General features: G+C 35.3%; 1 protein-coding gene across 2 annotated transcripts in view; it reads left to right on the top strand.

Annotated features, from left to right (window-relative positions):
• Positions 1 to 16,047, top strand: part of Naaladl2 (N-acetylated alpha-linked acidic dipeptidase like 2) — a 1,234,236-nt gene that overhangs the window by 659,938 nt on the left and 558,251 nt on the right. For both annotated transcript variants that reach the window (XM_029474777.1, XM_021158905.2), the window contains exon 4: positions 12,938 to 13,057. In XM_029474777.1, coding sequence (XP_029330637.1) covers positions 12,938 to 13,057 — 120 coding nt within the window. The remainder of the gene's footprint in view (positions 1 to 12,937; positions 13,058 to 16,047) is intronic.

Here is a 16,047-nt window from a genome sequence, read left to right as displayed (position 1 = left end):
ATATCAGCCCTCTATCAGATGTAGGGTTGATAAAGATCTTTTCCCAATCTGTTGGTTACCTTTTTGTCTTATTGAGAGTGTAGTTTGGCTTACAGAAACTTTGTAATATTTATGAGGTACCATTTGTTGATTCTTGATTTTATTGCACAAACCACTGGTGTTCTGTTGAGGAATTTTTCCCCTGAGCCCATATCTTCGAGGCTCTTTCCCACTTTCTCCTCTATAAGTTTCAGTGTATTTGATTTTATGTGGAGGTCCTTGATCCACTTGGAAAGGAGATAGGAATGGGTCGATTTGCATTTTTCTGAATCAATACAATGCAGATTTTGTTTTGTTTTGTTTTGCTTTGTTTTTCACTATTGCTCTGTAATACAGATTGAGGTCAGGGATAGTGATTCCCTCAGAAGTTCTTTTATTGTTGAGAATAGTTCTTACTATCCTGGGTATTTTGTTATTGCAAATTTCTCTTTCTAAATCTATGAAGAACTAGTTGGAATGTTGATAGGAACTGCATTCAATCTGTAGACTGGCTTCAGCAAATTGGCCATTTTTTCTATATTAATCCTGCCAATCCATGAGCATGGGAGATCTTTCTATCTTCTGAGACTTGAAGTTCATGTCATAAAGATCTTTCATTTGCTTGGTTAGAGTCAAGCCAAGGTATGTAATATCATTTGTGGCTATTTTGGAGGTGCCATTTCCCTAGCTTCTTTCTCAGCCTGTTTATCTTTTGAGGAGAGGAAGGCTTCTTTTGTTTGAGTTAATTTTATATCCAGCCACTTTGCTGAACTTGTTTATCAGATTTAGTAGTTCTCTGGTGGAATTTTTGGGGTCAGTTAATTATATGATCATATCATCTACAAATAGTGATGTATTGACTTCTTCTCCCTTTCCAATTTGTCCCTTTGACCTCCTTTTGTTGTCTAATTGCCGTAACTAGAACTTCAAGTCCCATGTTGAATAGATAGGGAGAAAATGCACAGCCTTATCTAGTTCCTGATTTTAGTGGGATAGCTTCAAGTTTCTCTCCATTTAGTTTGATGTTGGCTACTGGTTTGCTGCATATTGCTTTTACAATGTTTAGTTATGGGCCTTGAATTCCTGATCTTTCCAAATCTTTTAACATGATGGGATCCTGAATTTTGTCTAATACTTATTCAGCATCTAATGAGATGATCATGTGGTTTTTTTCTTTGAGTTTCTTTATGTAGTGGATTCCATTGATGAACTTCTATATATTGAACTATACTTTCATCCTTGGGATGAAGCCTACTTGATCATGGTCAATGATCATTTGATGTGTTCTTGGATTTGGTTGGCAAGAATTTTATTGAGTATTTTTTGTATCCATGTTCATATGGGAGATCGATCTGAAGTGCTCTTTATTCTTTTGGTCTTTGTGTGGTTCAGATATAAGTAATTGTGGCTTCATATAATGAATTGAGTAGTGTACCTTCTGTTTATATTTTGTGGAATAGCTTGAAGAGTGTTGATATTAGGTCCTCTTTAAAGGTATGAGAATTATCCACTAAACCCATCTGGTCCTGGGCTTTTTTTTTTTTCCGGGGGAGGGGAAGACTATTAATGATGGCTTCTATTTCTTGAAGGGTTATGGAACTTTTTAGATGGTTTATCTGATCCTGTTTTAATTTTAGGACCTTGTGTGTGTGTAGAAAATTGTCAACTTCATCCAGATTTTCAAATTTAGTTGAGCATAAACTTTTTAGTAGGATCTGATGTTTTTTTTTGAATTTCCATGTTATATCTCCATTTTCATTTCTGATTTTATTATTTTGTCTCTGTGCTCTCTGTTTAGTCTGCCTAAGGGTTTATCAATCTTGTTGACTTGCTCCAGGAACTAGCTCCTGGTTTTGTTGATTCTTTGTATAGTTCTTTTTGTTTCTACTTGGTTGATTTCAGCACTGAGTTTGATTATTTTCTTCCTGCCTTCTTCTCTTGGGTGTATTTGCTTCTTCTTGTTCTAGAGCTTTCAGGTGTGTTGTCAAGCTGCTAGTGTAAGCTCTCTCCAGTTACTTTTTGGAAGCACTTATAGCTGTGAGTTTTCCTCTTAGCACTGCTTTCATTGTGTCCCGTAAGTTTTGGTATGATGTTTCTTCATTTTCATTAAATTCTAAAAAGTTTTTAATTTCTTATTTCTTCCTTGACCAAATTATCATTGAGTAGAGTGTTGTTCAGTTTCCATGTGTATGTGTGTTTTCTTCTGTTTCTGTTGGAATTTAAGATCAGCCTTATTCAATTTTAATCTGATAGGGTGCATGGGATTATTTCAATCTTCTTGTATACATTATGGCCTGTTTTGTTGTCAATTACATGGTCAGTTTTGGAGAAGGTACCATGAGGTGCTGAGAAGAAAGTATATTCTTTTGCTTTAGGATGAAATGTTCTATAAATATATGTTAGATCCATTTGGTTCATATCTTCTGTGAGTTTCAATGTGTCTCTCTTTAGTTTCTGTTTCCATGATTTGTCCATTGCTAAGAGTGGGGTGGTAAAGTCTCCCACTATTATTTTGTGGGGTGTGATGTGTGCTTTGAGCTTCAGTAAAGTTTCTTGTATGAATGTGGGTGCCCTTGCATTTGGAACATAGAAGTTCAGAATTGAGAGTTCGTCTTGGTAGATTTGTTTCTTTTGACCAGTATGAAGTGTCCTTCCTTATTCTTTTTGATAACTTTTGGTTGAAAGTCGATTTTATTTGATATTAGAATGTCTACTGCAGCTTGTTTCTTGGGACCATTTGCTTGGAAAATAGTATTCCAACCTTTTACTCTGCGGTAGTGTCAGTTTTTGTCACTGAGGTGCATTTCCTTTATGCAGTAAAATGCTGCACCCTGTTTATATATCCAGTTTGTCTTTTTATCAGGTAATTGCATCCATTGACTTTAAGAGATATTAAGGAAAAGTGATTGTTACTCCCTGTTATTTTTCTTGTTATAGGTGACATTATGTTTGTGTGCCTATCTTCTTTTGAATTTCTTGAAAGATGACTTTCTTGGTTTTTCTAGAGTGCACCCAAGATGCAAGTTATATATAATGGCATATTTTATTTTATATAGCAGCCATTCTTCCTCAATTAAAGTTTAATTTTATCAGACATGCTTAATTCTTTTTCTAAATTGTGCATTGCATTACTGAACACTGATGGAATGGTGCTGTATTTTTACTGTTTACGTATCTTTATGTAAAACCTTTATATTAGCTAGAAGCAAAACATGGAATATTTAAACAATTTAAAGGTACTATATAAAATTCCTTAAGAAAATAGAAGAACCAATGTTCGTAATATTGCAACATACTTTTATTTTTTGCGGTGGTTTCTGAGGTTTGTGGTGAATGCATGTGTACTAGATGTTAATCAGGCTTCTATCCTATGTTGGTGGAATGTGTCTTGTAGTAGAATTTCATATAGCCAGCAGAGACTTGAAGAGTTTCTACTACCAATTAAATTTAATTGTGTGTGTGCTTGTGTGACTCTGTGTGTGTGTGTGTGTGTGCATGTGTAATATTTTTATTCTAAAACTCAAAACTTGATTTGACAATACATACGTTTTCTGGCAATAACAGCAACACATTTTATATCAATGAAAATATAGGGAAGGAGTCAACACTGTTGTCTTGGCTCAGAAGCCATGAGTTTAACACAATGTGAACCATCTTACACTCCAAGCCCTCACATGCCACCTTATTTCTCTGTCCTCACTATTGTTCTGTTTGGCTCAAGTAAATTCAAATAGTTCATATTAACCAAACCCTGACCAAAAAAAAAAAAAAAAAAAAAAAAAAAAAAAAAAAAAAAAAAAAAAAAAACCCCAACTCAAGCAGAAAAACAAATCAAGACTAGCAAATCTTTGGACTAACTCTTACCTAATTTTTTCAATTTCTCTTGACAAGCACTGAAGATTTCCTGATCATGGGGAAATTGAAAAGTCCCATTCCCTTAACCTGGCTCTCCGGGAAGACTGGAAAAACATTAGATATAAATTCTGTCAACCTGAATTCAGATATCACAGAATTTTTACATACTTATCTTATCAGTATTGTATGTTAGACATTCTATTTCATATAATAAACTGTTTTCCCAAGCATTTGTTCAATTTCACCAAAGTCTATGAATATTACTCCTGACCAATTTAACATTTTAAAAGTTATTTAAGCCCCTAATTCTAGTAAAGAAGTTCTTAAAAATAAAAATAAACCAATAATTAAAAAGGAAAATTGGAGATGGAATCAGATATGGAAATGTACTCCTTTGAAATATAACTTCAACTGAAGAAATTTTTGAAGGCCTAAATGAAGTTACACACACACACAAAACCTTGGTTTCAAGGCCTTAATATGACAAAAATGTTATTCTTGTGACTTAGGGGAAGACATTTCAGTAGGTATTTTAATTCTAAAATATAAATGTTTTACAGAGTGTGTAAGTAGATACATGAGGAAGAATGTACAAGTGACTTGATATTTTTCAAATTCAAATGGTGTGATTAAGATATTCAAAACTGAAACTGTTCTAGTTGACCATTGTATGTTATACAAAACATGTGCATACATGCTGCAACAGTGTGTTAAAGGGTCGATATTACACTGACACAGAGACTAACTAGTAGGGAATTGGTGCTTCTCTGACCAATTCATATCAATCCTGAGTAGATGCTGCTGCTAATTCAGATGTAACTCCTTTCTGATTTTTCAATACATTCTGTGCTCATGAATTTCTATGAGGCAGAGCCATTAACAAGTTTTTAAATTATTCTATTTTGACGGCCAGCAAAGCTCTCCACAACTTTCGCTTTTGACAAGGTTATTTGCAGAGGAGGAGTTCTCCTTTACTTTGAAGAGCTGTCAGATCCATTCATCATAGGACTGTTTTGTTAAGCTTCCAATTTGTGCTTTCTGGTAACCGTCTAAAGAGCACTTGTGGTATCTCCTATCTACTCTGAAAACCCACTTAGTGCCAGCATGATGGATGGTGTGTTTTGCAAATCCTTTGTAATTCATAGTACACTAGAAAGGTGACATTGTTACCCCATAATAATGACAGGTGGGTCAGTCAAAGGGTCCTAAAGAGAGTTGCCTTGTCAGATGTAAAATACACATTAAAATGGATATATAAATAATTTAGTGTGCGTATGCTTAACATCAGGGAATAAAAAGACATTTATATTTTAATAAAATAAAAATAGCAACAATAGTAACATCACAGCAATAGAGACATTGGTCAGGAGGTCTTGCCAAGTGTAATTAATTTTGTGTACAGAAAATATGGCTTTTAGCTAATTCCTGTGCAAACATATTTTTTTCTTCGTTGAAACTAGGCTGACTCAGACAAAATGTAATGCAATATTTTGGTTCTTACATGTTCTGCTTTTGAGACAGGGGATTTGTTCAGAGATCCAAATATTTTAGGAATGGGTTTTGTAAAGTTTTAATTTTTGCTCAGGAGACAATCCATTTAATAAGATTATATGGAGAAGCTTGTCTTCAACAACACTTTAATTTTATATAAGATATGTTGTTGTTGATATATTTATTACTACCTGCTCTATAGGAAGCAGAAAAGTATACCCTATCAGCTGCACAAATTAGGAATCATCGAGTATCCTATTCCCTATTGATCTTCTCCATGTCGGGGCAAAAATGACAGTTACAGTCCTAAATATATATTATATATATATATATAAACTGCCTGATACTGGAAAATATTCAAGTAACGTTGACAATTATTGTTATTTGGCAGAATGTAGGCACACTTAAATGAAGAAGTTAGGAGTATATCTAAACTTCATTTCAAGAATTTAAAAATTCAAAATAATTATATTAATCATGCTGTGTTGACATAATCGTCAAACCTGTTTATCGTGACAAATATTAATATTTATGAAAGGAAAAAAACTTGATGGCTCAAGGAGTGAGATTTTTTTATTTTTTGAATATTGAGCGGTCCACCATGACAGTTGGATCTGATGACTATGCCTGGCTTTTATGTGTAACTCGCACGACAGAGTAATTTAGCACATGTCTCTGAACACTATGTCAAATATTTTGCTAGAAAGTAATAAAGAAAATAAAAAAACATATCAGTAATTTTAAAATGTCTTCCATAATTTGCAATCTCTCAGATTTGGAAATGAAAAAGGACAGAGCTCCAGGCACTTGGCTCTAATTGATTTTTGTTATACATAAAAACAGCAAAAACCTGGGGAAACAAGGTCAGAGTAAATTATTTCAATCTCGTGTGCTTTCACCTGACGCCATAACTAACGCTGGAACGCAGAACAGTTCTGTGCTGGTAATAATGCTCTAGCACTTTACTTTTCTTATTTATTTTTCTTTGTGGATTCCATGTTTTGGTAATCATGTAGCAGACTAAGATAAATGAATGTGAAAACAGCTACATGCAGCTGTTACCAATAAAAATTATCTACAAGCAACCAATTCTCCAAATATGAATTTCTGTTCCTGGTTTCTAAAGATCTGCTCACTTCTCCAGTGAAATGTGAAGGAAAGTAACAATTGAACTCTTTGGGATCACATCACAATACATATGGGGTCTTTAATGTCGAAATGTTAAAATATACACATTTGACTGTTTATTTCTAAAGATTGGGGGGGGGGCATGGTCTTTCTCTGTAACCCTAGGTGACTTTATCAGCTCTCCTTGACCTACTGAATATGGAGATTAAAGGCAGGAGTCAAAATGGCCAGACCTATTTATAATGCTATTAAATGACTATTACTATCATACAATTTGATGACTATTTTTTAAGATTTACTTTGATTTAAAGACTATGGCTTACAAAGATAAGTCTGATTTTCTCAGAAATTTCAACCCTATCTTAATGTTTGAAAGTATAAATGTTTAAGTATAATAAATAGGCTACAGTAATAACTAACTTATACCAGTATGGTTTAAAACATCAATGTTTTCAGAATTAGAGAGTTGGTGACAAATCCCAATGCTTTGCGTCACATCATTTCAAATTGATCTAGTTGCTTTTATATGAAAAATCACTTCATGTCTCTCACATGGACTTTCAGAAAAGCCCTTCTGAATGAATTTCAACACTTCCAATATCTTTACTTTAATTATCTGAACATCATTAATTAAATAGAGCACTTTGTGGTTATTAATTTGTTATTCATTATATTCTAATGAGCTACTAAAGGAGTGATTCATCTAGAATTTAGGCACTGGCTCTCATTTATATAAAAGAACATACTTGCTATTTGCCAATACATTCTCAAGGGCTTTCATATGCCACTCACTGCACAAGGATCTCAGTAATAATAATGACATCTTTAGATCCTGATATGCATAGTAAACTACCCAATAAAAATGCTGATACTATAGAAGCAATACTTAAACACCATTAAATTAATGTTTTGTAAATTAATTGCATCTGCATCTTCAGAAACTACAATACAAACTGGAAAGATATAATTTTTTGAAGGACCAGCAGTCTCAATTAATCTGGATCCCTGAGAACTCTCAAACACTGGACCACCAGCCAGGTAGCATACAACAGCTGATATGAGACCCCAACACACATACACTGGAGGGAAGCCAGGTCTGGGATTAGTCAGAGAAGATGCACCTAACTAACCCTCGAAAGATTGGAGGCCCCAGGGAGTTTAGAAGTCTGGTGGGTAAGGGCTGGGGGTGGAGACATCCTCATGGAGTCAGGGATGGGGGTGGAGGTATGGGATGTGGAACAGTCAGAGGGTAGACTCAGAGGGGAATGAAATCTGAAGTTATAAATAAATAAATAAATAAATAAATAAATAAATAAATAGTAAAAATATAATTGTATTTGGTATTCCCTTCTTTAAAATTCCATAAGCAACCTAGCTCCTATCTCCTCCTGTTATATGTCATAGCGGCTGTCAAAGCACTAGGATCCTGTATCAGCTGGTTATACAGAATCCATAAAAAGGGAGCAGGAAGTGATAAATGTATGTATTCTGATGCTCAGCTTGTTTTCTTAATTCTATAGAGTCCAGGATTCCCATCAAGAGGGAATGGATCTTCCCATATCAATTAATGCTATCATGATAACTCCTTAGCAGGTATCCCCAGAGACCCAACTCTTTGCTTGCTCTGCATTCTTAAAATTAAGAGCTAACATTAACTGGAAGACATGGACACATCTCTTATTTGATTACTTTGTTATTTCATTGGTTTTCCAGCTTTTCTGGTTTTAGATACTCAGTTATGGTGTGTGTGTGTGTGTGTGTGTGTGTGTTCTAGATGAGCTTGTCATCTTAACAGAACCCTTTGTTCCTAACAGTATCTCATTTTTGAGATGTCATGAAAAAGTTATGCCGACTATGTTGAGAGACATAAACAAAAATGAAAATTCAAATTTCCAACTTTTACTTAATTGGATCAAATATAGGAGTAGAGGTTTTTGTCTTTGCCCACTCTCACACTGTCTTTCATTATATGCTTTAATTTCCTGGGTATAAAAATAAAGATGATGACAGTAATCTCTTTTTGACTCTTATCAAGATGTGAGAAGATAACAACTATACCTTGTTTGTGTTTAGGGGAGTGTGGCCACACAGAATGCTTCTGAAGACATAGCTTTTAGGGCAACAATAATTTTTTTATACCAGAGCACAGGTTCACTTGATGATTAATTTTTCATTTCGATTCTCCTCATTAGGACTCTTCTCACTTCATTCAACTGTAGAAATACAAATGTCTCTCCTCTCTGTGAGTTATGATCCGTGTTTTCTACCATGTTCTATTCTTGTTACACACACACAGACACACACCACACACACACACACACACACTCCATTTATTCATTTTCTCTTTGGTTGCCTCCCTGTACTGTGTTCTGAAAACAAGAAGATGATCCTGGCCACTGTATAATTTACAAACTCCTGATTATCCTTATTAACACATGTATGCTTCACAAAGTATATATTTCATTAAAAGTCTATATTATCCCATTGTGTGGTACTTATATGAACACAAATGAGAATCTATCAGAAGTCCAACTTCCTTTTTAATAAACTATATAGGTTTGTCATGTTTAATAGATTATATTATAGCCATCTGGCTTAATTAAGTCTATCAAACAGAATTTTAAATTTCTATACCAATTATCTTTGGGATAATGCTAACTTTGATTGAGATTCAGTGTTTCTAAATGGTGTGATTATTGACTTTAAGGGAATAAAGCTGAATAGAAATTATAAACTTAACCATCTTATTTGGAAATAGTACTCCCTATTTACATTTGTTTTGTGCATATGTGAGCTGTATAATTAATATTTGATGTAGAGTATTTTAAGTATTTTTGTTCATCTTATGTTCTTGTTTTTAATTAATAAAATAGGTACCTGAACTTCATTCTAACACTTTATTAATCATCTACAGAATATTTAGTAAACATTACAATATCCATTTAAATAATCTATAAAAGTTCCACCACAAAATACTGGAGTATCAAGGTCAAGGAAATTACTGTAACAGATAGTTATTATTTTCTTACCTCACATCTATTTAAATATTTGACTCAAAATACTTTTACTTCTATATTTGATTTGTTTGCAGAAAATGCATTCATTTAAAATTTGTATTTGTTCTATATAATTCATTATATTTTATTTGTTTAAATCACCATATCATGATACTTTTACTCCCTCCCATTTCAAATAGATTACCTTTCCTTAATATTATCTAGATCTCTGGGAATGTTTGAGTGCTCAGAGTGTAAAGTCTCATGAAACCTGATATCCCAATTTCAATCTGTAGAATTCACAGTAGTGGGAAGACTAAACCAATGCCTGTAGTAAGTTGTCCTACGAACTCTGCATGTTCTTCCTAAAAAAAAAATATGTGCCTATGCACATAATACATACACACATACACATGTGAGCACAAGTATGCATATATATATCATAATTATCATTATCATCTTCAAGATAATAAAATAAATTAAAATATGAAATGTTTAAAAACCCAGTGCTTCTTCAGTAAATTAAAAACATTTTAGAAGCATTTTGCTTCATAATTGTAAATTATTTTTGATAATTTCATCATTCATGAATATTATGTTTACACCCATTCAAGCCTTCCTTCTTCCCTCACCTCTTACAATGTTCTCCCAACTCCCTCTCAAGTCTGTGACATTCTCTTCTATAATTACTATTATCCTAACAGAAACACATGCACATACACACACATATGCACATACACATATAAAGACAGCCTATTGTGTACTGGGTTCATTAAGTGTTGCTCATGTGTACATGTATTTAGGGCTGGCTACTTGGGTATAGATGATGTTCATGTTAGAGGTTATCTTTGTTAGATGATCAAAAGGACATCTATCTCAGAAAACTGGTTCTCCCTATCTCAGAAATCATTGATTACCTTTATTTCTTTGTCTAAGAGTAGAGCCCTGAGAAATTTCCCACATGGCATTAGCAGGTTGACTGGTATGATTGTATAGAGTTTAGATTTCAGGTGCACAGCACCACTGTCTACTAGAAGTGCATCACCACTAGAAGACACTATCTGGCATGATGAACTAAGGTTCTCTGACTCTTACAATCTTTCTGTTCCCCCTTTGTGTGTCTGCTTAAGGTCTAATTATTCTTCCCAGTGCGTACATCTTAAGAGAAGGAGCCCTTCAGAATACATAGGAAATGTTTTCTTGGGCTCTGCTGTGGTTTAGGTTGTCTGCTTTGAACAGAACATTGATATGTTAAGCCCAGTTCTTAAATATGACTGGTTTTGGATACAGTTTCTGAAAGAATATCAGGATTAAAGTAGTCCTGTTGGTGGAAGCTGGTTTTATGTAACTAATTGCTCTTGTTTGAGGGACTTAAAGGTTTTATGAGAGCAAGAATGTGCTATTTCTCTCTCCCTCCTTCCCTCTCTCTCAGTCTCTCTCTCTCTCTCTCTCTCTCTCTCTCTCTCTCTCTCTCTCTCTCTCTCTCCCTCCCCCCTCCCCTCCTTCCCCAACCCCCTCAAGTAGAGAATCAAGCCAAAAAGCAATCAATCAACAGAAGCTGATTTTACAGGCATTTTGGTATTTTATTCTCAGCCTACAGAACTTGCAAAAAAGTAAACTCTTATTACTTAGGCTGCTGAGTCAGGAGAAGTGTGGGGTGCCAGTAGAACACACCAAGACAAAATGATTATCAGAGATTCATGTTTGATGGTTCTCATACAGAACGAAACAAATCTGCAAATAATTTTACTTTGTGTGGTGGGGTCGGGATAGCGAAGTGTTGTATGTGTCATAAATGTCTGTTTGGGAGGAGTGCTCTTGTCCTCACAGATGTGTGGAGGACACAGTCTGATGTTAGCTGTCTTCGAACACCTGTCATATTGTTCTGGATGCAGAGTCTCTCACTGTTCCTAGAGCTCATCTATCTACAACCCTTTGTGTCACAGTGTTGCAGGGATTATCTTATTTGTCCTCAGGGCTGAGGTTATAAGCTAAGCTTTTTGGAAATACACTAGTGATAGTTTTATAATTGTACAAAGGTAAAATACAATTTATATTAGGTAAGGTTTGATACGGGCCTTGGTGTATTAGTAAAGTTTTGAAGATGTTGATAATGAGAGAGCTAAAAGTGATGGTAAGTGTTATTCATCAACTTGTCTGAATCTAGACTTATTTAGAGGATTAAATGGACTTGTAGCCTTGAGGATGGGAGACTATATTTACAGCATGAACTGTGATAAGAAGAGTTGCCCACTGGGAGTTGTACCTTTGCCTGGTTTGGGTCAAAGATTTTGTTCTATGGACTATGGAACTGGGAATTAGCATGTATCCAATGCTTCTTGACTGCTTATAATACTTAAGAGTTTTTTGAAACAAATTCCTCTGCTCAAAGAGATTATCTAAGGACACAATATCTATGTCCTGCCTGACACCTTAGTTTTGCTTAGAGTCTGAATCCCAATCTCCACTGCACTGTCTTCTTCCTCTCACCATTTCATCATCCTGTCTATGGGGAACTATGATTTTTTAAATTTGAATTTTGAAAGAATATATTTTGTATTATGTTATCACTGCAACCATTAGTTTAATAACAAACATTACAGAAAGCAGAGCTGGAAGGAATTGCCTTGCCTGCTAGGAATGTCTTTGATGGGTCGTCCAGTTCAGAATTTTGCAAGAAGGAAAGCAGTAGCAGGAATCCAGACTACTGTCAGAGGTGTCATATAATCATAAATGTTTTATTTGAGAAAAGGAGGGGACTTTTAAGAGAGAACGTTATAAGAAAAGGGTGTGGTGGAATTGTGGCACAGTTTTTTGATGCCATATTTTCAAGACCAGAGCACCATACAGTATCCGGGTGGACAGACATAACAAATGAGCAGCATTGTTATCTGGTCATGTAAACAACTTGAAGGAGCCTCCCTTGAGGAAATGCCTCCATGAGATCCAGCTGGAAGGCATTTTCTCAATTAGTGAACAAGGGGGAAGGGCCTAGCCCACTGAGTGTGCTGCTCGCCCTGGGCTAGGAGTCTTAAAGCAAGCTGGCCATCAAGGGGAAGTAAGCCAGTAAGCATCATTCCTCCATGGCTTCTGCATCCACTCCTGCCTCCAGGTTCCTGTCCTGTGTGAGTTCCTGTTCTAACTTCCTTTTGTGATGAGCAGCAATGTGGAAGTATAAGCTGAATAAACCTTTTCCTCCCCAAATTGCTTTTGGTCATGATCTTTTGTGCAGGAATAGAAAGAAACCTAAGACAAGCAGTGACTAAGATGTATCCTTGTGATCAGAGGCATCATTGTAATCTATTAATAGAAGGTAAAAATTAGGACAGAATGAGAAATAAATTTAAGTTGCATTCAAGGATTTGAGTCACTGCAAACAATTGGGTGACTGCCATTACATGACATTTACTGTAAGACTTTATTTTTCCTTATATTTTCTCCTTTTTCAGGGTGATGTCATCGATGTGAGTTATGGAACTATGGATGATTTAAAACGGATTACAAAGTTGAGAAATACTACAAATCAAATTGCACTCCTGAAATTAGGAAAATTACCACTACTGTATAAGGTTAGTCCAAAGGCTTCTATTTAGTGATAGAGTAAATCAACTCTTTTGTGCTTGTCATATAGGTGCTTGTGAAATGAGACAGAGAGAGAGAGAGAGAGAGAGAGAGAGAGAGAGAGAGAGAGAATAAATTGAGATCTTTATGGAAAAGTTATTGATGCTCTTATTAGATATGGTAAGGTATTATTAGACCTTATTCTGCAGATAATTGAAGTTTTTCTTATCCAATCTTAAAAGTTTTGGTAATTATCAAGCCTAGAAATATTTCCATGAATACTGTTGGATGACCTAGTAAGAAAAATGAGGCCAGGCATGGTGGCATATAATTTAATCCCAGAACTCAGGAGGCAGATGCAAATAGATCTATGAGTTTGGGGCTAGTCTGGTCTCCTTGACTCCATGTTTCATATAAACAAGTGAGAGAGAGAGAGGAGAGAGAGAGAGAGTGTGTTACTGGTTTCTTTGAGTTAATATTTGTCCAACTACTTTCTTGAACATGTTGACTTGCTATAGGTATTTTCTAGTAGACTTTTTGGGGTGACTCACATACACTATCATATCATTGTGAATAGGGATACTTTGACTTCTTCCTTTCTAATTTGCATCTCTTTTATCTCCTTTGGTTATCTCATTGCCCTAGCTAGAACTTCAAGTACTATATTGAAGGAATGGAGAGAATGGGAAGCCATGTCCTAGCCCTGATTTTAGTGGGAATACCTTAATCTTCCCTCCATTTAATTTGATGATGGCTATTGGCTTGCTCTGTATGGCCTTTCTTATATTTAGTTATGGCCCTTTGCTTTCTCCAAGACTTTTATAATGAAGGGATGATCATGTTTGCTATATCATATGATTTTTTTTCTATATCCAGTGAGATGATAATGTATTTTTTTCCTTTCAATCTAATTATATAGTAGATCATGTGGACAGATTTCCATATGTCATTCTACCCCTGCACCCCTGGGATGACTCATACTTGATCCTAGTGGATGATGTCTTTGATATGTTCCTGGATTCAGTTTGAGAGTATTTTAATGATTATATTTGCACCGAGTTCATAAGAGACATAGGTCTGAAATTCTTATTCTTACTTGAGCCTTTGCATGGTGTAGATATCAGGGTGCCTTTGGTGTTATAGAGTGAACTTGGTAGTGTTCCCTGTGTTCCTATTTTGTGGAATAATTTGAGGAATATCGATATTAGCTCTTCTTTGAAAGTCTTGTATAATTCTTACTAAAACCACCTGGCCCTAGAAATTTCTTTAATTAGGAGACTTTTTATGACTGCTTTTATTTCCTTGGGGATTATAGGACTATTCAGATGGTTTAGGTGGTCTTGATTTAACTTTGGTAAATGATGTGTGTCTCGAAGATCATCCATTTCACTTAGGTTTTCCAATTTTGTGGTGTACAGGATTTTGAAGAAAGACCTAATTATTCTTTGGATTTCCTCAGTGTTCATTGCCATGTCTCCATTTTCATTTCTGATTTTGTTAATCTGAGTATCGTCTCTGCCCTTTAGTTACTTTGGCTATGGGTTTTTATATTTTGTTCCAAGCTGGTTAGTTTGTGGCTGCTGATGTTTTCCCTGGGGAGGCAGAATGCTCTAAGGCTCCCACAAGGACTGAAGAGCAAGCCCAGAGCTAGACGATGGCGCATGTATTTATAACTAAATCAATGTCAGATCATGCACAGCTGCATTTTATATATATATATATATATATATATATATGAATGAAGACAATGATGCAATGATGTTATTTTTGCTGGATAATCTTTCAAAGCACAATAACTGATTTAAAACAGTCACACATATTTGCAGAAATCTTTCTCAAGCAATTTTTTCTATTTGATGAAAGAAATAAGAAGTACAGTGTATACATATTGTCCTATTCTGAAAAATGATTCCACATTTTTAGAGGTGAACTCAATGGATATTTTTTAGATGGAAGTATTATAGAAAGTAGTGCCTGTTTATACATGTGTGTTTCCATGTCCTCTGCTTTTTCCCTCTCAGGGAGTCCAGACACTGCTGCACACTAGGATAGAAGGATGTAGGAGAGTCTGGAAAGGGCAGGATCTCTGGCTGACTGTAAATAAATGAGCATGAGTGAGTCTGTAGAGGGTGATGCTTCTCCAACAATTAGTGTTACAGTTCTTTTAGGCAAAGGCCTTCTCTGGTGATCCTTATTGAAATAACTCCCCAAGACAGTTTTAGTTTGTTTAGACCTTTGTTCCTGGCAGGCTTATATGTATACCATTTACTCAGAGGGAACAAAGGGTTATATAGTTTGGGGGAAGGGGATGAAAATATCCATCCTGGGCAAAGGGCATTGATTGAAGGGTAAGGCTCCTGACATGCATCTTTATAATGGGGAGGTATTCTAAGAATCCATGGTGCAGGACCGTGTGACTTTCCTCATATAGTTGATGTTCAGTAGGTCTGGCATGCCCCAAAGAAGAGGAAGCCCAGTTGACAAAGGGAGTCTGCTATTTTGCAAGGAGCTCAGGGCTTTCTACCTTAGCAGCAGGGTTTACTCACAGATAGGTATGAGTCTAATATACTCAGTCTACTAATTATAAAATGTGACAGGGTAGATTTAGTAATTAGTGGTATCTCCTCCATCTTTACACTTATCTGAATCTATACATTTTATATAATTTTGTATTTTATAAAAAACTTATTTTAAAATTTCAAGTTAAGATGAAGGAGTGGTGGCTCAGTACTGAAGAACACTTGCTATTTTTATAGCAGACCAGTGATATACCTTGCATGTCTAGCTGTAGTTTTTCATAATTTCATGCTACTAATATAGCTACATCTTGCCTCAACAATGAGTCTTGTTCATGGAATTCAAAGCTGGTTAAAACGGTTCATGACATTTCTTTACCATAAACCTTCTTCGCATATTTTGGCACTATGCAAGCTAGCAGCCAGACAGGAGGCTACTAGATATGTTCAAGCTTGAACTTTCTACTTCATGAAAAGAAGCT

This window comes from Mus caroli, chromosome 3, assembly GCF_900094665.2.
Source record: "Mus caroli chromosome 3, CAROLI_EIJ_v1.1, whole genome shotgun sequence".
NCBI classification, from domain to species: Eukaryota; Metazoa; Chordata; class Mammalia; order Rodentia; family Muridae; genus Mus; species Mus caroli.
The sequence above is the reverse complement of the archived record's forward strand: the minus strand, read 5'-3'. Positions and strand labels throughout refer to the sequence as shown.